Source organism: Phyllobates terribilis, unplaced genomic scaffold (genome assembly GCF_046119375.1).
Source record: "Phyllobates terribilis strain yellow unplaced genomic scaffold, ASM4611937v1 Scaffold_103__1_contigs__length_5881359, whole genome shotgun sequence".
Classification (NCBI taxonomy): Eukaryota; Metazoa; Chordata; class Amphibia; order Anura; family Dendrobatidae; genus Phyllobates; species Phyllobates terribilis.
Genome location: NW_027362863.1, coordinates 3,007,680 through 3,031,034, shown reverse-complemented (window position 1 = coordinate 3,031,034; position 23,355 = coordinate 3,007,680). Strand labels below are relative to the sequence as shown.

The window sequence follows — 23,355 nt, the reverse complement described above, 5'->3', positions numbered from 1 at the left end:
GATACCAGTCCTGCAGAACATATAAGAGATCACAGCACAGTTATATATAGTAACTTACAGCTGATGTTCTTTCTGATTAAATTGTTCACTTTTCCCGTCTTTTCCATCTGGCCCAGACCGACACAACGACTTCTCCATCCAGGACTCAGAGTCTCAGGTCTAAAGAGATCATAACAAATACACATTTGACTTCTTACATTTCAGGCCCTGTCCCCATCTATTCCCAACCTGCACAAACACCTCTTCCTGCTGATACCCCAATACTGAGCCTCTTTTGCTCTACATGTCCATATTACTGCACCTTCTGTGTGCTCTCAAAATGGTAAAGCAACCCTCTAGAATATAGTAATGCCGTGTGCAAGTGCCCTAGAAAACAGTGACACATTTTGCCCCCTAGAAAGTAATAATGCCCTCTGTGTGCTCCCCTGACAGTCACAATAACCTGAGTTACCCTATAACGATAAGTGCCCACTTAACATTTAATAATGTCCTGAGTCTCCCCCCATGCACAGCTCTCCTATACACAGTATGATGCTCTCCTATACACAGTATAATGCCCCCTCACTGTATAGTACCCAACACACAGTATACTGACCCTTTAGTAGCCTCCAAACTGATGTCTCCAACACTGTATGATGGACTCCACATTGTGCAAAGACCCCACATTATCTCCCATACTGTATGATGGCCCCCACACTGTGCAAAGACCCCACATTATCTCCCACACTGTATGATGGCCCCCACACTGTGCAAAGACCCCACATTATTTACCACACTGTATGATAGCCCCCACACTGTGAAGAGACCCCACATTATCCCCCACACTGTATGATGGCTCTCACACTGTGCAAAGACCCCACATTATCCCACACACTATATGATGGCTCTCACACTGTGTAAAGACCCCACATTATCCCCCACACTGTATGATGGCTCTCACACTGTGCAAAGACCCCACATTATCTCCCACACTGTATTATGGCCCCCACACTGTACAAAGACCCCACATTATCTCCCACATTGTATGAAGGCCCCCACACTATACAAAGACCCCACATTATCTCCCACACTGTATGATGGCCTCCTCAATATACAAAGACCCCACATTATCTCCCACACTGTATGATGGCCCCTACACTGTGAAAAGACTCCAAATAATCTCCCACACTGTATAACCCTAACTGTAATCCCCACACTGTATAAATAACCTCCATATAGTATAATGCACCAGACAATCCACAATAAAGTATAGTGCACTCCCCAGAGGAAGAGTTTGCAGGATAATCCCCCCCATAGGAAGTCTGTAGCCTAATCCCCCACCCCCCATAGGCAGTCTGCAGCATAATCCCCCCACCCCCAAATAGGCAGTCTGTAACATAATTTCCCCACCCACCATAGACAGTCTGTAGCATAATCCCCCCACCCCCTATAGGCGGTCTGTAGCATAATCCCCCCACCCACCCCATATGCAGTCTGTAGCATAATCCCCCCACCCCCTATAGGCAGTCTGCAGCATAAACCCCCAACAGGCAGTCTGTAGCATAATCCCCCACCCCCCATAGGCAGTCTGTAGCATAATTCCCCCCACCCCCCATAGGCAGTCTGTAGCATAATCCCCCCATCCCCCATAGGCAGTCTGTAGAATAATCCCCCCACTCCCTCATAGGCAGTCTGCAGCATAATTCCCCCAAACCTCATAGACAGTCTGTAGCATAATCTCCCCACCCCCATAGGCAGTCTGTACAATAATCCCCCCACCCCCCCTATAGGCAGTCTGCAGCATAATCCCCCCACCCTCCCATAGGCAGTCTGTAGCATAATCCCCCCACCCCCCATAGGCAGTCTGTAGCATAATCCCCCCACCCCCATAGGCAGTCTGTAGCATAATCCCCCCATCCCCCATAGGCAGTCTGTAGAATAATCCCCCCACTCCCTCATAGGCAGTCCGCAGCATAATTCCCCCCAAACCTCATAGACAGTCTGTAGCATAATCTCCCCACCCCCATAGGCAGTCTGTAGAATAATCCCCCCACCCCCCCGATAGGCAGTCTGCAGCATAATCCCCCCACCCTCCCATAGGCAGTCTGTAGCATAATCCCCCCACCCCCCATAGGCAGTCTGTAGCATAATCCCCCCACCCCCATAGGCAGTCTGTAGCATAATCCCCCCATAAGAAAAAAAAAAAAAAATAAGCACAATACTCACCTCTCTCTCCTTCCGGTCGCAATAGTCAGACTGCAGAGTCCACTTAAACAGTTTAGGGTCTTTATTGAAACAGATGGTAGTGACCAAACAACTGTCCCGACTAGGAGGGGGCCTGGACTTCTGAGAACAAGCGGGAAGCCCTTCTGGTCAGGGTGAGGGTGCAGGCCTACCGTGCTCACTAGGCTCTTCCTGACTATTTCCCTTTTTGTGGTATAATAGCCCACGTTCCTGAGCGTACCGTGTATTCTCGCCGGTATGGCTTGCAACTTGAGTGCCTTTTTACCTTGGGCCTCTCTTGGCCTTGCTGGTCCCTTCTGCTGTGGCGGAGCCTCCGGGCTTCTTAGGTCAAAGGATATAAAATCCCGTGCGGGCTGGTTATCTGCTGCAGGACTTAGAATCCTAACAGCCTCGGATGCCAATGTCCGGTTAGGTGGTTTCTCTCAGCCAGGACAGGCTCTCCGCGCCTTACGTCCCTGGCTGGCAGTTCCTCCACTGCCTCATGACCTCCTCAGCTACAGCTGAACTGTCCCTCCTCCTCTGGGACTAGTCTCACTCCTGAGCTAGGTCGTCCAGTTCTCCCTAACCCTTTCCCCAGTTCCAGCTTTTATAGGGGCAGCCAGCTCCCCCTACTGGCCTGGGACAGGAGGTGCTGTATGCTAATTGTCCCTAACCAGGGAACCTCCCTCCTGCTCTTAGACACAGCCTTCATTATTTGTGGCATCCAGGTCTGGGGTAACACATTCCCCCCTAGTAAAATTTAGTACTCCGGGACTAAGCCTTTTTGGCCAAAACAAACAGGGTAACATATACATGACCATGAAAACACTACAGGGAAGGAAATAGCAAACAACATCACATATTGAGTTCTTAGGGTCACAGTGTGGTCTGTGACCGGGTGTCCACATCACCAAAACAAGGGGAGCCTTAACCAGGTGGGGGTCTGTCCTAGCCCCGAGTCCTTGACAGTCTTTATTCATTCCGTTGGTTAAGCTCCGAACATATTTTACAAGAAAGTCCCGGTTACTCAAAGTTCATAACCTGTTAGTCCATTTAGTCAACTGAAAGAAACTGAAAAAAACTTAATTACTGGTCATGCTATTAACTGTTTAAACATTTGACAATTATTTACAAGGATTATTTACAGTTCTTAATACACCCTATATTTTCCAGCGAGCGGATATCTGCCCCCTAGTGCTCCGGGTTGACCTACGTAACCCACTGTCTGGTGGTGGTCTAACCTGGCTTTCCCCACTAGCATTTAGGGTACAGTTACTAGCTGGGTTTACAGGCAGTGCAGGCAGCTGTCTGCGGGTCCTTTGGCTTACCGCAGGCATGGCAGGCTCACTGTCAGCAGAGGGTTGACTCTCCTGGGCTGCTGGCATGGGTTCTTCTGCCTCTGGGGCAGCTTGTTCCTCTGATTCTTCCTGCTCTCCTGTAGGTTCCTGCTGGGTTGGTTGAAGGAAGTGTAGGACGGGTACCACTATTGCATCATTTATCAAAGTCCAGGACCGGGGAAACTCTCCAAGAACTGAGCTGATCATTTCTTCCTTGCCCTCTGCGGGTTCAAGGTCATCTTGATCTTCTCCTGCACTCTGCAGTTGCTCGGGGCACCTTTTTAGGTGATCTCTGGAGACGGTGCTAGTGGTTTCTCCTCCATCCTTGGTAATTACACATACCTTCGAGTTGTCGTGGTTGGACGGCAGTACTGTGTACGGGTCTCTCTCCCACTGGTCATCTAGCTTGTGAAGCTTTCTCTTCCACTTCAGGACCTGCTCGCCAGGTTCCAGGGGACCAGCAGGGGCGTGTTGGCTGAAGAGCCTCTCTTGCTTTTCTCTTGCTTGAGCCAGGCTCCTCTCCACGCTCTCCTGTACCTTTTTGTACTGTAGCCGCCGTTCCGTATCACAGTCCGCGTCTGGGGAGGTGTCCTCGGGTGTCAGGACTCCCATCTCCAGGTCTATCGGCAGCTTACCTGGTCTTGCTCGCATCAGGTAAGCCGGGGTGCAATTTGTAGCATTCACCGGGATATGGTTGTATAAGTCTATCAGGTCGGCAGCTTCTCCGGCCACAGGCTGCGTTCTTCCAGGGGCAACGTTTTGAGGAGATCAATGACAATATTATTCATTTTCTCACACAGCCCAGTGGTTTGCGGGTGGTAAGGCGTTGTCCGAATCTTCTTACAGCCGTAGAGGTTGCAGAACTCCTGAAAGATTTCCGCCTCGAACGCTATACCTTGATCTGTCAAGACCTGTTCCGGATACCCGTGTGGATGGCAGAAGTGTTGTTGGAAGGCTCTGGCCGCTGTTTGGGCTGTCAAGTCTTTAACGGGAACCACCACCAGGAACCGGGAATAGTGATCCACTATTGTCAGGGCATAGACGTAGCCCGACCGGCTTGGAGCCAATTTCACATGGTCCAGAGCTACCAGCTCAAGAGGCTGCCTGGTGATGATGGGCCTCAAGGGTGTCTTCTGGCTGGTACCGTCCTTCCTTCTGAGGTGACATGGGCCGCAGTCCCTGCACCACTTCTCTATGGCCCCTCTCATACCGATCCAGAAGAACCGCTCTCTCAGTTGGAACTCCAGTTTCTTCCACCCGAAGTGTCCTGCTCTGTCATGGTAGGTCTCCAGGACCATTGCTGCATCTCGTTTTGGGACCACTACTTGCCAGGTCAGCTCGTGCGTCCGGTGGTTGACAAGTCTTCTGCACAGCTTACCTTCGTAGAGGAATAGCCTGCTTTTCTCCTACCATAACTGCTTGGCTTCCTTTGGAGCGTCCGGGCCAGGGCTAGCATCTGCCTGGGTTAACATGTCCTTCACCAGGCGTATTGCAGGATCACTATCTTGTGTTTCAGCCCAGCCGTGGTGGGGCAAGGGGTTGAACATGATGGTGGTTAGGTCTTTGTCTCTTACCCGGTGAGAATACTGAGTGGCCCCATACCGGTGGAACGCAGGGAGCTCTACTTCCTCCTGCTCTTCCGAGTCTTCTTCTCCTTCGGGCAGGTGGGGCATTCTTGATAGGGCGTCTGCATTGGCGTTGGTTCTGCCTGCCCGGTATTTGATTGTGAAGTCATAATTTGATAGCCGGGCCATCCACCGCTGTTCCAGGGCACCAAGTCTTGCATTGTTCAGGTGTGTCAACGGGTTGTTGTCCATGCACACAGTGAACTTTGCGGAGGCCAGGTAATGTTTAAACCGTTCTGTGACGGCCCACACCACTGCCAAGAATTCTAGCTTGAAGGAGCTGTAATTCTCCGGGTTTCTTTCAGTGGGCCTCAGCTTCCGGCTGGCATACGCTATCACTCGTTCCCTGCACTGTTGATTTTGGGACAGTACGGCTCCTAGAGCCACATTACTGGTGTCGGTGTGGAGGATAAAAGGCTGGCCATAATCAGGGTAGGCCAGAATTTCATCCCCCGTGAGGGCCATCTTCAGCTGGCGGAAGGAATCCTCTTCCAACTTATCCCACTTGAAGGGTGGCTTGTGACTTCTGGATTTAGACTGACCTATCAGGAGGTCCTGCATTGGAGCTGCCATCTTAGTGAACCCGGGGATGAACCTTCGGTAGTAGCCTACCAACCCGAGGAATTGCCTCACTTCTTTGATGTTAGAGGGGCTTGGCCAGCTCTTGATGGCCGTAACCTTGTCGGGGTCGGGGGCTAATCTCTCAGCATTCACCACGTGCCCCAGGTACTGTACCTTCGGTTTCAACAGGTGACACTTTGAGGGCTTCACTTTCAGGCCATAGCCTGCCAGGGCTTCGAACACCTCTGCCAGGTGTTTTAGATGGTCCTCGTAGGTCTTCGAATATACAATCACATCGTCTATGTTATGTTCTGCTACCAGAGCTAAGGAAAGAGAGGAGATCTGTCCCTACGATAGAACTCAGCTTAATCCCTACGATGTAACAGGGAACCTGATCCTGCGATCAGACCTGCTAAAGTCCTAAGCTAGTCTGTACGGAGACCTATAGATGTGGGGAAGGAATCCCTACAAGTACTAAGGACTGGGAGGAATATGGGACACCTCCTAACAGAAATAGTAGCAGACAGACGAACAAACAAAATATATAGAACATAGAGGTCAGTAGACCAAGCAAACTAACAGAGCAAGACACAGAGCACAGGCTAGCTAGAAAGTAGATATACAATGAAGTCCAGCAAAGCCAGAAGGGCGGAGCAGGATTAAATAGGCCAACAAGGTCATGTGACCAGCAAAGGAAAAAAAACCTAAGAGCAAGGTTCTAACAGTACCCCCCCTTCTAAGAGGATCCTCCGGATCCCCTAGGACCAGGCTTATCAGGAAATCTCCTGTGAAACGCTCTGATAAGTCTGGACGCGGAAACATCATCCGACCTCACCCAAGAGTTATCCTCGGGACCGAAACCTTTCCAGGCCACAAGATACTGCAAACTACCTCTATACCGTCTAGAGTTAAGGATGCGAGAAATTTCATATTCCCCGTCCTCCACCACCGGAGGAACAGAGGCAGAGGCGTCACAATCCGATACAACAGCTTTTTTCAACAGAGAGACATGAAATACCGGATTAATTCTCCAGGAGGTAGGAACCTCCAACCTAACAGCAGATTGGTTGACAACCTGAAGCACCTTAAAGGGCCCTACAAACTTGGGACCCAATTTCTTTGAAGGAATCCTCAACCGCAGATTCCTAGAGGACAACCAAACCATGTCACCAACAGCGAACAAAACCTCCTGTCGTTTCCTATCAAAGTAGTCTTTAGATTTTCTGTTGGCCTCCTGAAGATTACCACGCACATCCGTCCAAACTCTCTCCAAATCACCGGAAAAATTCTCTTCCTCAGGCACGGCAGATCCCAACTTGGAGAACGACCCAAACGACGGATGTCTCCCAGTGTAAAAGGAAGTGTCCCAGGTTATACTTACATATAATGCCCTCACGTCGCCCCATGTTTCCCTCATATGAACGTCCCCCTTATAATAATGTCCCCATGCATATGCCCCTGATATAATATGCCCAGGACAAGAAAGTCTGGGCATATCAAAAGAGGTGGACATCTGTCCATCTTATTGTCTGTGGCTATGTGCTGACATGGTCAATTACCATGTCAGTAGATAGTCACCACACTGCTAGGACAAAAAGGATGAATGAGATCCTTTGTCCTGGAGCAGACACTGCCTGCAGGGGTCTGAGCAGCAGCACTGATATAATCATATCAGTGTGGATGCTCTGCACTTCAAAGTGCCCTGCCGACAGGTCGCGCGCAGATACCTGCAGGGATGCGTGTGCCCAGAGATTTGCTAGGCTCTCGCACCCTGCACGCACACCTTCAGGAGGCAGGTGGGGGTGTGGCCAAACGGGAGCGGGGGGTGTGGCCTAACGGGAGCGCGCCCCGCTGGATTTAAATACCCAGCAGCAGCAGTGCTCGCTCTCTTCTTCTTTAGCTGACTCCTGCCCTCTGTGCTTGCTCCCCTCTGTGTCCCCTCTCCTGCCCCACGTGTCCTGTCTGCCCCTCTGTGTCCTCCCAGCCACTGTCCCTCTGCCCTCTCCTTGGCAGACCAGCCAGCAGCATCTGTGCCTGTGTGCAGCAGCTTGCAACTGACCTCTCACAGCATTACACTCTGCTGCTCTGCTTCTACTCCCCTTCATCTCCCTACCTCTCAGCTCCAGCCTTAACCCTTTGAGTCCCCTTTTCTGCCTCTCCTTATTCAGCAGCACATCTGCAGCCAAGGCATCTTCAAGTGGCTAAGTATCACTGCTTGTAACCTCTTTTCCTCCATAGGGATAGTATAGTGATAGGCGGGTGGGCTGTAATTAAGGTATGTATGTTTTTAGGTAAGTGGGCGGGAAGTGTAACTAGGTTATTGTGGGGTTAATTGTATATCCGTATTATTATTGTTATATTCAGTGTCAGTGTGGTATTAAATAGTAGAATTAACTGTAGACTTGTGTAATAAATATATTTTATTGATAACACGGTTTTTGTCTCAGTTAGTCGCCATTTAGTATAGTGTATAGTAAAGGAATCGGAATAGTAACAGGCAAGGTATTAGCCGGATATTGATTATTGATAGTCAAGCCTGACACTAATAATTAATACACGGAATACCGCCCTGTAACATTTTGGCGAGCCAGGCCCAACTGTTGTGATTTCATTTTCGTGTTTCGCACTGTGAATATCTGTGGTCGCTGTTTGTGAGCTGATCAGGTCGGAGGGACATGGACAGAGATAGCATTGATACACAGTGAAGTGTTGTGCTATTCTGTGCGTTCGGTGCCCTGGTAGTTCAGACGAGTGACAGCTATTCAATCTGAGTGATACACGAGACAAAATCCACAACAGAAGAACCTTTATCTGATTTTTAATGTTTTTGTGATTCCTTTACACGCTTCCTACCACGCACACGGTTACTGGAAGTCCATCACGTCACATCGTGGGAGAACCATCAACGTTCGGGTTCATCTAAGGAGTCCAGCTAGTCAGGAGAAAAGGTGATCCGGAGAAAAGGAACTTTTTCCAAGCAGCACGAGAAGGACTGAGGAAAATACGACAAAGAACAAGATGGCCTCCGAACGAGTGAGTATGAACTTCTCCACACTCAAACACCTCGCAAGAAATAGCACATTTAATCCCATACCTCCCAACACATACAAGTCCACAGAGATGCTCTGGTCAGCTTTGCTGGACCAGGCATATGCACATGACAAACTGTGTATTAGCAAAAGTGTGTTCCACAAAACAAAGAAACGCCTCCAAATGCTGGCCAAATTAGTGTTTGCCTTTGAGGACAGCATTTGCAGTCCAGAACACGTGGACGTGCTTGCTGACACAAGAAAGGCACAGGAAGTTTCCACGTCGGATAACTTCCACTGCCATTGTTGTGTAGAGCACATAAAACAGGTACACACACTTGAAACACAGTTACAAGAAAGTGACCAGTGTACAGCCGAGAGGGGCAGGGAAATCTGTGTGTTGGAATCTAGACTCTCTGAGAAAGAGACCTACTATTCTGACATGGACACAGAGCTCCTCCGACTGTACACTGAGATAAATCAGTTTAAGAACAGAGTTGCATCCACGGATGTGCTGCTTAGTTCACTTAGAGAGGATCTGGCTGCAAAGACGCAAACCATTACAGATTTGCAGCAGGTCATCTCTAGTCTGTCACGGCCTGGTATGAATAGCGTGTTACCCTTGCCCACGAAACAGGTTTGTGTTTCGGGAACGGCACAGGAGGAGACGGTGGCAGCAGAGTCCACGTCTCCTATGGATCATAGATCCAGAGCTTCAGAGACAAGGGGACAGGTGGAACGGTCGCTACAGTTCACTCAAACACCATTGGAGCAGAGACGTAGCGGCTGCTTCCAGGGTCAGGACGACGGTTGGGGATATAGAAGTGGGTGGGAAATGGATCACACCACTTCTAATCGGCCAAGTCGTCTGGAAAGGCCGGAGGAATTTTATCCTAAGCATAGTATGGAAAGGATAAATTTCCTGTTGCGGATCTGCAAGGAGATCCCGAAATACGATCCAAATGTGGATCCGTTTACGTCATGCGATATATTCGAGGGTCATTGCAATAAATATTCTGTGGCCCCTGAATATCGCATGGAGTTGTTTAAGTTGTGGTTGCCTACACACCTTGTGCAGAGATATGAGGCAACGGGGAGAACGCAACCCAATAATGGACTGTTTCATGACGAGGAAGAACGTCTTTCCCTACTCATGAGACTGGCAACGGGCCACTGGGACGTTACTCCGGAAATCCTGACAAAGTTCAAGCCCACTATACACGACGAACCTTTGTCTCTGTGTAGTCGGTTTGAAGCCATGTACAGGAAGGTTACAAAGGATCAAGGTATAGGAATTCCACAAGGCATGATCCGCATGTTTGTGGAAAAATTCCCATACCTTGACACTGCAATTCGCCTGAGTGCAGTGAGGGAACCATCACTTACTGATGCGGCCATAGTTATTGAGCAGTGTAGACAAGATCTACTGCTCAATAAGAAGTCTGTTAAAGTAAGGGAGCATGTGCCCGTACACGTTAGATCGCAAGATCAACGTGTACACCATGCTAAAAATAGGTCAACTGTTCGCCCTACGGCTCCACCATTGGAGAGGACAGGGAGCATTCGATGCTTTCAATGCTTGCAATACGGACATATGAGGAGAAATTGTCCCCAGTGGATAAAGAGCCGTAACGACCCTGAAAAATCTGGTAATAACAATGGTTTCAAGATGAAACCTAATTATGCTAGAGCAGGGGGGGAACAGATGGACGGATATGAGGGACATTTACAAAGGCAGGCACCGAAATATGTGGCCATTGTAAATGCCCCAGCTCAGGGTACAGTGGATGTGGAATCTCATGATTCCACAAAGACAACTGTGGTTGAGAACCCACAAGTGGCAGTATGCACATCACAGGCACCTACTGGGAATCTTGTCGACATCGATTGACAAGCAGGGATCCCTAAAGATCTGGCGCCAGTATGTAACGTCATACTGGATGCTTCTGGGAGACCCCACATAAAGGCCAGAATCAAAGACCAGGACACTCAAATCATGCTTGACACTGGTGCGGAAATCTCCATCACTAATGTCAAACATGATTTACTTCCCAACAGCCCTCAGTGTGTGGTGATCGGATTTGATCACCAACAAGGGGGGGTGAGGGCCCACAGAATCGATGAAGTTATTGTCCAGATTGCCAAATCCATAACTCTCAGGATCCCAATGTGGTATTACCCCGGTTCTGACAACATTATCGGAACGGATATAATGACCCAAAATGGGTGGATCTTGGATTTGGCAAACTGCATTGTGTGGAGGGGACCCAGACAATCCAAGGTGTGTGTCATACAGCGCCAGAGTCTGGGACCACCCTTGCCAGCAATGGAAAGTTCAACAGATGCACTCGAACACAAATGGCCAGAGGTCTCGCACAACATAGACCTCGAGCCCATTGTGTACGAACATCCTGATCTGTGGGCCCAGAGTAAAAACGACTGTGGCAGATTGATTGGTGTTCAGGTGGACATACAAGGGCCAGACCCACCCCCTCAACGCCAATACCGCTTCCCACCAGAAGCAACCCAGTCGATACTCAACACGGTCTTGGAATTGGAGACAAGGGGTGTGGTCATAGAGGGGAATTCAAAGTGCAACAACCCTCTATGGCCGGTGAAGAAGAAGGACTCCAATGCGTGGCGTCTCACTATAGACCTACGTGTCCTTAACAAATACACCCCGATGTCTGCCCCTGTTGTTGCACAGACTCCCGACATCATGGCGCGGATAAGTGGCAAAAGCCGTGTATTTTCAACCATTGATGTCGCCAACGGGTTCTTTTCAATCGAACTCACTGAGAGCTGTAGGTACAAATTTGCCTTTACAGTGGGGAACAAACAGTACATGTTTGGTGTACTTCCCCAGGGGTTCCACAGCAGTCCTACGTATTTTCATCAGGCATCGGCGGCCGTACTGAGCGTGTTTTCTCGGCCAGAATGTCTCCTGCAATATGTAGATGACTTGCTCTTGCACACAGAAACCATGAAAGAACACTTGGTTCTGTTAAGGGAGCTGTTGGGACTCCTAGCCAAATCCGGACTCAAGCTGAGTCCTCATAAGGCAAATTTGGCCAGGGCAGAGGTAATTTTCCTTGGAGTCCAGATTTCATTTGGAGCCAAAGGAATTGTGGCGGCCCGAGTGGAAGCAATGGTTAAGTTACCTCGACCCAGCTCTCTGCAGGACTTGCGAAAGTTCCTGGGAGTGGCCAACTTCATGAGGGAGTTCATAGAGGATTTTGCTGCCAAAGCAAAACCCCTCTATGAACTCCTCAGAGGGGAAATACCCTCAATTAAGGAATGGTCGGAACCACAGGAAGAGTCCTTTTCAACTCTGAAAAGAGACCTCTCCTCTGCGCCTGTATTGGCCACCCCCAATTCGGATGGGGAAATGGCCATCCAGGCACATGCTGGGACTGAGTCGATCTCCGTTGTCCTTCTACAGCAGATAGGACACGACAGTAGACCGCTGGGATACTTTTCCCGGCTCCTCTCGCCTGTTGAACGAGGGTTCGACGAATGTGCCAAACAACTGGCTGCCATACATTATGCTGTCAAAACCACAGAGCATATTGTAGGCTTCAGGCCCCTCACTTTACAGACTCCGCATTCCCCTTTGGTCCTTTTGCTCCGCGAAACACTCCCCGGAGTCTCCCAACAGAGGTTCGGAAGGTGGATCATGGACCTTAGTGGCCGGAATCTGAAAGTGGACCACAAGGCGAAGTATGTTCTGTCCCAGTTGTTAAACATGACAGGAACAGAACATGACTGTGGGCATTCACCACAGATCGCCTTACCACAAATGTTCAGGATCGACAGCCATCCGGAAGACAGGGTAATTTTTGTTGATGGCTCTAGATTCTGCCTGGATGGCACCTATGTGACAGGATTTGCGGTGCTGGATGACACCACAGGCACCCAGAATCTCGTCAGGTTGCCAGGTTACATGTCAGCACAACGAGCTGAACTGGAGGCTGTCAAGGAGGCTCTCCACCTTCAACCTCCAGGGAATCGAACTATATATAGCGACAGTTCATATGTAGTTCGATCCCTCACCCTGCACCTGCACACATGGAAGAGAAGAGGATTTGTGGACAGCCAGAATAAACCTCTGGCTCATGTAACAGTCCTGAAAGAGTTGTGGGAATGGGGCATGGCTCATCCGGCAGAGGCTGCAATCATTAAAGTCCCAGCACATCAGAGAGGAGAACAGCCTTTGACTTTAGGGAACAACAAGGCTGACGAATTGGCCAAGTTTGCTGCAGTGTCTGGGGTCCTTCGGGAACCAGGTACTGGACAGATTCCTGCATTCCAGATTGCAGTGCGACAAACAAAACTCAAAGGCGGCCCTGTGTCATTTGAGGAGGAACAGGCAAAAGATCCTCTTCTGATGACTCACATCACAGCTCCACAGCATCCCTGGACAATATGTCAGGGGATCCTGTGTTTTAATACTGGTACACGACTTCCTCTACCAGTAGTACCGCAGCATCTGCAGGCAGAGCTGACGAGACTAAACCATCAATTGTTTGGACACCTTGGCCGGGACAAGCTACTGTCCCTCCTAAGGGACAAACTATACTGGTGTACAATGTCTAAAACGGTAGAGGAAGTCACTCAACAATGCCTAGTATGTGCTCAGGTTAACCCAAGGGCACCAGCCCTGAAGCCAGTGCTACAGCGAGTTCCGCCAGCAGAGGGTCCATGGTCCGCAATCCAGATCGATTACATCGGACCCTTACCAACAGGAAGTCGTAACTGCCGTTACGCACTGGTGGTGGTGGATGTCTTCTCCAAATGGATAGAAGCCATCCCCACGGTCAATGATTCGGCTACCACTACTGCCCGTGTTCTCTGGGAACAGGTTCTGTCACGATGGGGTATCCCCAGAGTGATAGAATCAGACAGAGGGACACATTTCACGGGTAGGGTCATGAAAGCTCTTTGCGGACTGCTGGACATAAAGCAGAGGTTTCATGTCCCTTACCACCCTCAGTCAGCGGGCATTGTGGAACGAATGAACCGTACCCTCAAAACACGGCTTTCTAAAGCACTGTTGGAAAAGGGTTCCTCATGGGTAACGTCCCTTCCGGCAGTGCTGATGGGTATCCGAGCGACAGAGGCAACTAGTACCGGTATCACTCCCTTCGAGCTGATGACTGGACGCAAAATGCCTCTGTGTCTACCAAATGAGCCCCAAATATCGGAACCAATGAAGAATGCCATTGCTAGAGACACGTTTCTCCAACAGGTTCAAGAGAACCTGAAGGAGTTACTGCCTCATGCAGCTTTACGGTTGCATAGACCGTACCTACAGGGGGAAACGCCTATGCCCTCTGTAGGGGAAAAGGTAATGGTGAAAATCTTCCGCCGATCTGGTCCATGGGATGCCAATTGGGAAGGACCTTACCAGGTCCTTGAGGTAATGGGTGACACAATGCTGAAAGTACAGAGGCCGCTGACATCTAAAAAGAGTTCCCGTAGACGACAGGAAAGTTTTTGGATCCACATCGACCAAGCAAAGGCCACCCGGGCCTCCCCAACTCAATAATAGTTTAACAAATAGAATTGGGTCAGGGGGGGAGGGTGGTAGGTCGAAGGTGGATCTCTAAAGTTTTTATCAATCAAAACCATACATATAACACCATATCCAATCAACAGATCATTGGATGGCGGTCCACCTCGAAATCGAATAACCACAGGAATAGGGATCACCTGAGCAGGGTACCTCTCCAGGTTGTGATGCTAGTGGTAAGCATGATTGTGGCAGGCTCAGCCTCTTCGGGGAAGGATCGGGAATCTAATAATGGTATGTCACTTGGAGGGCCAGGTCTCATAATGGTAGAGTGCTTAGAAGGTAGAATCCTAGAACCATACAGTAATTTTACCTTCACACCTGGACAATGGTATTTGTATGGGTTCCAGAGAGAAGGTTTTGCCCAAAGTGTCACACAGCATTACACCCCCGTGGAGAATGTGTCTGCCATACAACATGACTTGCACGCCCTCTGTCTCAAGGAATTCCGACATTTTCAGGACTCAGACCCAACACCCATCAAGTCTTTAAGATGGGTATCTAGGGACCCCCACTTGCACCCATACAAGCAAGCGGAAGCCAACACCACCACCACGGTGTTGTGTACGAGAACAGGCGTTCTGAGTCCTGAAGATGTCACTGGAGCAGAGTATAGTGGATGGTATATTCTCCAGGCTACCTTCACTAGGGAGGATAGTCAAGGCGGTTTGAGGGTGAGGACGTATTTTGATAGACCCATACCAGTAAAAGGCACTCTTAAGGCATATTGTATGTTGAGGGATTCCCAGGTGATTATCACCAGGGAATCCAAGTATGTCCAAGGACATGTTTCCACGGACTATCTAAAGACCAGCGTATTGATGTTGAAGTTAAACTGCAGCAACTCTGATCAGGCCATTTGGAATGATCAGAGTGGTCCTGTGAAACTGGAGGGCTTGTACCGAGCCACAGTTTTAAAGGTACGGACTATGCCCAGGATCTGAGGTATACTCAGGTAGAGGGTTCCCCATCCATACGGTCTTTCATGATCACGATCATGAGAGACAAATGTGTACCGGAGGTGACAGGATACTATTTTGTTACCTATGCCCACTGGGAACCAGATACACAGATGGTGACGTTGGATACTAATCCTTGGAAGTGGGATTTAGTATGCAATGGGGTAGATATCCCAACGGTGGATGTATGGATGGATGGAACCCCTATGACTGAGGAATACCGGAGAAGATACGTGTCTTCCAATTGGAAAGACCCCAGGGGCAGAGACATTAACTTTGACATAAATATAGATGGTCCGTTTAAGTGGCCTTTTTGTGAGGCGGTAGATGAAGGGTGCTGGTCTTTTACACAGTGGGTCTATCTGTCTAAATCCAAACCTATCGGGAACCTAGCATTGCAGGCTGGAGATAGTGACCAGTGGTATCCGTTCAGGGGTAGAGGTCAAGTATGTGTGACAGTGGTAAGAGTCCCATACGAAGCTGAAGGTCTCCAACCGGTCAAACCGCACCTGGACTCCTGCAACGTTTCTACCCATCAATTGGCAGATCCCATAGCTCCTCAACTGTCATCCCCATGGAAGATCATCACGGATACAAAATTTGTCCTATACACCTGGCGAATTTCCGTAGATGACTTCAGAGTAGACCATTGGGATTACAGATGTGAGGAGTTTGTGAGGAACCAAATTGACATGATGAAAGGATGGGTAGAGGCAGGGCAAGAGGTGAGAAAAGATGATCCTCGACACAGGAAATACAGAGGGAGGAGGGATTTAATTGCCATGGGATTGGGCGGAGGTGCATTGGGAATGGGTGCCCTGAACACTATGGATATGGAAGTCCTGAGAAGTAAACTTGGGGACATTGCGCGACATGCTGGGGAAGGTTTCAGAACTCAGCTTGATGTAAACCATGTATTAGAAGGATTACAGCATTCGCACATTGATGCCACTACCTCTCTATCTTCTGCTCTACGAGAGAAGTTTAGAAGGTTAGTCACAGGTCTCGTGGAAGTGCAAGACAGAGTTCAGTTTGCCCTAGCATGTACGCAAGTCCAGAGTGAACTCTCAGACAACCTGAAACATATTGTGTCTTCTTTATTCAGGGGCCACTACCCATTTAACCTCCGGCAACGGGTAAGCTCCCTGATCTCTCCCTTTGCAGCTAACCACACTAATTGGTGGGTGGTGCAATGGCATGGGTGTCAAAACCTCACCTGCACTGCATCTTCATTAGCCCCTGTATCCGGTAATCTCAGACAGGGGTACAGTGCCATTAATCTGGGAATTGTAATTAACAATAGGACGGTACTTCATCCACAGCTCCCCTCAGATATCCTAACTTATGAGGGAGGCCATCCTTATCTGTTTGATACAGAGGGATGTTGGAGGAAAGAGGATGTCATCCTCTGCCAAGGTAGTCAGGAGCGGGTGTTTAGACACCAGTGTTGGGACGCCGAGGGGTCCTGTGAGATGAAGGCCAATCCAATACCCTCCTTCCGACTGAAATACATGGGTCAGGGGTATTGGTGTTGGTACCAAGGGAAAAATATGACCCACATCATATATTCAACTAATTGCACCGAAAGAGGAAATCTCCTCCCAGGAGTATATTGCACCCTTAGTCCTGTACTAGGTCTGGATGTCGCAGAACAGCAGGGAAGAACTCCAATAACACTGGAGAAGAGACTCGACATCCGCCCTGACACCCCTGTGAGATTACAGAAGGTTCCTCTTGGTTTTGGCGGCGAGCTCAAGCGTCTGTTGTTGGATTTTGGTAAAGAAGACGAGATACTCAAAAATCTTCAAGAGACTGAGGACCGAGCCACTATCCAGCTTGAGCATGACAGAACCAAGATTACGGGGATTACCAATGATTTAAACAAAGACTCTGAGGTGTCCTGGTGGGAAAGTGTGTTTGGCTACAGCCCGAAGGCCACCTCCTTTTTCAACCTCCTTATTCATCCAGTGATTGTCCTTCTGATTCTGGTTATCATTATGTACCTGGGATTGGGCTTAGTTTATCGGAGAGTAAAGAGACTGGCCGACCAGATACAGGAGAACCAGACAGAGCTGCACGAATATAACCGCCGAAGAAGGTTCAGGACCTAACTCTAAAAGTCCTGAATCTTTGTAATTTTGTATATATATGGTTTCATACATATTGTTTTTTGTTTTTTTTTTTTGGTTTGTTTCTATGTTTTTTTTAATGATTCAGGTGTGGGAGGGGTACAGATCTGTTTTGTGTGAATGGGGAAAAAGAGTAAGGTTCTCTAGGGACAGGTCCCCTCACTTTAAGGTATTTGCCACTTCAACCCTTGCTATTGTGAAGTTCGTAAGGGATGGATTGAATGTCTGTTAGAATCAGACGGTGTTTCTTCCCGCAGTCTACTTAGGTATTGTGACATCACTCCCTACTCGAGAAATTCTGTCCTGCCTAGTAAAGATCTGCGTATCTGTTCATGGAGGAACCGCCTCGACGATCTTCTTTAATCAACACTACAGGGGAAGAGCAAAGGCAAAGTCGTTCCGGAGCAAAGGCAAAGTCGTCCCTGAGCAAAGGCAAAGTCGTCCCTGAAGGGAGTCGTGCCTCCGCTGACAGAATGCTGTGAGGCCCAACTACAGACTGTGACACCCAGCAGTCTCATCACGCCAGACATACTCAAAACCCAGCGGAAACAAGCTGTCGGAGAGTAACGGAAAGTCTGGCAAGGTGAGGGGTGCACACGAGATGATGTTGGCTGACCTATGGACTGAGAGGGTGAAAGCCAGTCCAGAGTCTGACCAGTAAAATGATGGCTCTGGGATAGGCGATTACCTGAAGATTGCCAGAACCAAGGAAAGACTGAGACGAAAAAAAAAAAAAAAAAAAAAAAGACTTTGATGACAAAAAAACTTTGATTAAAGACCAAGAAAGAAGCCAGGTGTTTTCTATGGATGGAGACGTTAGATTACGGTGAACGGCAGGGAAGAACTGATGGCCACGTGGGTGATGTCTAAATACCTAAGTGCAGAATTAGACTATTCCATCCTGAACTGTTACCAGTTATTTTGAGTTTGAGTAGGCAAATAAATCCCAGTACAACACTTCCCTCAAATTTCATTGTCGTGTTCTCGACAACAGGGGGATTGTAAAAGGAAGTGTCCCAGGTTATACTTACATATAATGCCCTCACGTCGCCCCATGTTTTCCTCATATGAACGTCCCCCTTATAATAATGTCCCCATGCATATGCCCCTGATATAATATGCCCAGGACAAGAAAGTCTGGGCATATCAAAAGAGGTGGACATCTGTCCATCTTATTGTCTGTGGCTATGTGCTGACATGGTCAATTACCATGTCAGTAGATAGTCACCACACTGCTAGGACAAAAAGGATGAATGAGATCCTTTGTCCTGGAGCAGACACTGCCTGCAGGGGTCTGAGCAGCAGCACTGATATAATCATATCAGTGTGGATGCTCTGCACTTCAAAGTGCCCTGCCGACAGGTCGCGCGCAGATACCTGCAGGGATGCGTGTGCCCAGAGATTTGCTAGGCTCTCGCACCCTGCATGCACACCTTCAGGAGGCAGGTGGGGGTGTGGCCAAACGGGAGCGGGGGGTGTGGCCTAACGGGAGCGCGCCCCGCTGGATTTAAATACCCAGCAGCAGCAGTGCTCGCTCTCTTCTTCTTTAGCTGACTCCTGCCCTCTGTGCTTGCTCCCCTCTGTGTCCCCTCTCCTGCCCCACGTGTCCTGTCTGCCCCTCTGTGTCCTCCCAGCCACTGTCCCTCTGCCCTCTCCTTGGCAGACCAGCCAGCAGCATCTGTGCCTGTGTGCAGCAGCTTGCAACTGACCTCTCACAGCATTACACTCTGCTGCTCTGCTTCTACTCCCCTTCATCTCCCTACCTCTCAGCTCCAGCCTTAACCCTTTGAGTCCCCTTTTCTGCCTCTCCTTATTCAGCAGCACATCTGCAGCCAAGGCATCTTCAAGTGGCTAAGTATCACTGCTTGTAACCTCTTTTCCTCCATAGGGATAGTATAGTGATAGGCGGGTGGGCTGTAATTAAGGTATGTATGTTTTTAGGTAAGTGGGCGGGAAGTGTAACTAGGTTATTGTGGGGTTAATTGTATATCCGTATTATTATTGTTATATTCAGTGTCAGTGTGGTATTAAATAGTAGAATTAACTGTAGACTTGTGTAATAAATATATTTTATTGATAACACGGTTTTTGTCTCAGTTAGTCGCCATTTAGTATAGTGTATAGTAAAGGAATCGGAATAGTAACAGGCAAGGTATTAGCCGGATATTGATTATTGATAGTCAAGCCTGACACTAATAATTAATACACGGAATACCGCCCTGTAACACCCAGAACAACAAAAAAAAGGCGAACAACCAGCAGAAGAAGATGTATGATTGTTCAGAGCAAATTCAGCAAGTGGCAGAAACTCAGACCACCCCTCTTGATTGTCTGCCACAAAACAACGCAAGAACTGCTCAACATCCTGGTTTTTCCTTTCTGTCTGGCCATTAGATTCAGGATGATATCCGGACGAGAACGACAAATGAACTCCCAACCTATCACAAAAGGCACGCCAAAAACGAGCCACGAACTGAGGACCCCTATCAGAAACAATGTCAGTAGGAACGCCATGAAGTCTGACAATTTCCTTGACAAAGGCCTTAGCGAGAGTTTTAGCGCAGGGCAGTTTGAGGAAAGGAACCAAGTGACACATCTTGCTAAAACGGTCCACGACCACCCAGATGACAGTAAAACCCTCAGAGGGGGGAAGGTCAGTTATAAAGTCCATAGCCAAATGTGTCCAAGGAGCACTGGGAACCTCCAAAGGACAAAGCAACCCCGCAGCAGGAGTATGTGAGGACTTAGATCTAGCACATATAGTACATTGACGCACCCACTTAATGACTTCCTTCTGCCATCCAGGCCACCAAAAACTGCGACCCACCAGTCTCTTGGTCTCAGAGATTCCGGGATGACCTGCCAACCGAGATTCGTGACACTCAACAAACAAATCTCTCCTAAAGGTCCCAGGCACAAACAACCTCCCATGAGGAGTGTTAGAAGGGGCATTCTCCTGTGCTTTAAGAATCTCATTTTCCAAAACGGAGTCCAAAGCAGCTATCACAACACCTTCTTGTAAAATGTTCTCCTCTTTCTCAGCACCGACTATGGGAGAAAAACTGCGAGACAAGGCATCCGCCTTAACATTCTTAGTACCAGGGATGTAAGTAACGGAGAAATTAAACCGCGAGAAAAACAGTGCCCACCTAGCCTGACGGGCATTCAGGCGCTTGGCAGCATCAAGATATATCAGATTTTTATGATCCGTAAGAACCTGAACGGGAAATTCCGCACCTTCCAAGAAGTGGCGCCAGTGTTCAAATGCGAGTTTAATAGCCAATAATTCCCGATTACCAATATCGTAATTCAGTTCAGTCTCCGAAAATTTTTTTGAAAAAAAGGCACAGGGATGTAATCCATCCCCGTTATCCTGAGACAATACTGCGCCAACCCCCACAGAGGAAGCATCAACCTCAACCAAAAACGGCCTAGTAACATCAGGCTGCATAAGGATGTGAGCAGAGGTGAACCTCTCCTTGAGATACACAAAAGCTTCAATGGCCTCAGAAGACCACTGAACCGCATCAGCACCTTTCCTGGTGAGATCAGTCAGAGGTTTGACAATACTAGAAAAATTTTTTATGAATTTTCTATAGTAATTGGCGAAACCCAAAAACCTCTGTATCGATTTCAAACCAATAGGCCTAGGCCATTCCTGCACAGCCTGAACCTTAACCGGATCCATCTCAAAACCTTTGCTGGAGACAATGTAGCCCAAAAAACTAATTCTCTGTACAGCAAACTCACATTTCTCCAGCTTAGCAAAAAGCGAATTGTCCATTAATAACTGTAATACCTCACGCACGCTCCGCCAATGAGACTCCAGATCCGGCGAATAAATCAAAATGTCATCCAAATACACAACCACATTTTTACCGATCAAAGGTCTAAGGATGTCATTAATCAGATTCTGAAAAAATGCAGGAGCATTAGTAAGACCAAAAGGCATAACCAGATTCTCAAAATGACCCACAGGAGTGTTAAAAGCAGTCTTCCATTCGTCACCCTCCTTCATGCGCAACAGATTGTATGCCCCCTTAAGGTCAATTTTAGAGAACCACTTGGCCCCCATTAACTGGTTAAACAGATCAGGAATCAATGGCAGTGGGTAAGGATTGCGTACAGTAATTTTGTTAATCTCACGAAAATCCAGACAAGGACGTAAACCGCCGTCCTTTTTTTTTACAAAAAAAAATCCAACCGCCACAGGAGACTTAGAGGGCCTAATGTGACCGGCGGCCAAACTTGTCTGTATGTATTCCTCCAAAGCCTTCCTCTCAGGAATAGTAAGGTTAAATAAACAACTTTTAGGAAGAGTCGCTCCAGGGACAAATTCAATAGAACAATCATAGTCTCTATGGGGAGGCAAAACCTGCGATTCCTTCTCAGAAAAAACTCTCCAAAAATCCTGAATAGGAACAGGCAATTCTCCCCTATCCAAAGCTGCAATACGCCCATTACAACACTTGTCATAACATTTATGGCTCCAGGATTTAATTTCACTGGTAGACCAATCCAGTACAGGATTGTGAAATTTTAACCAGGGCAATCCCAATATTACTGGAGAAGGCAAGTTATTCAACACTACCAAATCCAATTTCTCATGGTGAACACCATTAATAGTGAGAGGAAATTCACAGACCTTGAGAGTAATATTCTTCAAAGGGGAACCATCCACAGAAACCACAGCAATGGGGGATGATAAAGGTTCAGGTTTTAAATTGAGTCTTTCCACGAATCCCCCATCAATAACATTCAGAGTAGACCCACAATCGACAAACACCCGAAATTCCATTAATTTTTCCTGAGCAATCGTGGAAGCAGCTAAAAATACACCCTTGGAATTTAAACAGGCAATACGGGCATGACTGACCATTTTTTTTTCTTTCTTCATACGAAGCTCACAGCCTTTAATCAAATGACCAGATTTTCCGCAATAGAAACACAAGCCTTCAAAAAATTGACGGTCTTTTTCTTGAGAGCGAGGTGCCACCGATCCAATCTCCATCGGTTCACCACTGTTAGTACACACATTCTCATAACCAGAAACTGACATAGCAGAGGATTTGCTCTCATTAACCCTTGCACGCAGTCTTCTATCCACCCGTATAGCTAATTGCATAGCCTGTTGCAAATCTTCAGGTGTAGGATAAGCAATTAGCAGGTCTTTAACCCTTTCACTGAGCCCAGCAAGAAATAGACTTTTCAGAGCAGAATCGTTCCACCCTGTTTGAGTAGACCAACGACGGAAATGAGTACAATATTTTTCCACATTACCTGATCCTTGTTTTAAACGTCTCAACTCAGTCTCAGCTGATGCGACACGGTCAGGATCATCATATAATAGTCCCAAAGCAGAAAAAAAACTATCCACTGATCTGAAGCATGTATCACTAGGTTGCAAAGAAAAGGCCCACTCCTGAGGCTCTTTGCGCAAAAGTGACATTATGAACCCAACGCGCTGGGATTCATCCCCAGAGGACTTAGGTCTCAAACGAAAATACAATAAGCAAGCATTTTTGAATGAAAAAAATTCTCGGTGTTCACCAAAAAATAAATCCGGCAAACATACCTTAGGCTCCAAGAAATGTGCTCCAGGACAGTTACTCACGTGCTGACGGAGCTCGGCCACCTCCAGAGAGAGTCCCTGCAGGCGATGAACCAAATCCTGAACCGACACCATGATGGAACAGAAAAATCTTTCCTTAGAGAATTTGCTGGCTGGACTTACTGTTATGTTCTGCTACCAGAGCTAAGGAAAGAGAGGAGATCTGTCCCTACGATAGAACTCAGCTTAATCCCTACGATGTAACAGGGAACCTGATCCTGCGATCAGACCTGCTAAAGTCCTAAGCTAGTCTGTACGGAGACCTATAGATGTGGGGAAGGAATCCCTACAAGTACTAAGGACTGGGAGGAATATGGGACACCTCCTAAC

The 23,355-nt window shown here is 48.1% G+C and overlaps 1 protein-coding gene across 1 annotated transcript; it reads left to right on the top strand.

Moving 5' to 3' along the window:
- The first annotated feature begins 15,266 nt into the window (after positions 1–15,266).
- Positions 15,267–18,463, top strand: LOC141198760 (uncharacterized). The gene has a single exon (XM_073663156.1). The coding sequence runs from the start codon at positions 15,312–15,314 to the stop codon at positions 17,394–17,396; it is 2,085 nt and encodes a 694-aa protein (XP_073519257.1). The 5' UTR covers positions 15,267–15,311; the 3' UTR covers positions 17,397–18,463.
- The last annotated feature ends 4,892 nt before the right edge of the window (positions 18,464–23,355 follow it).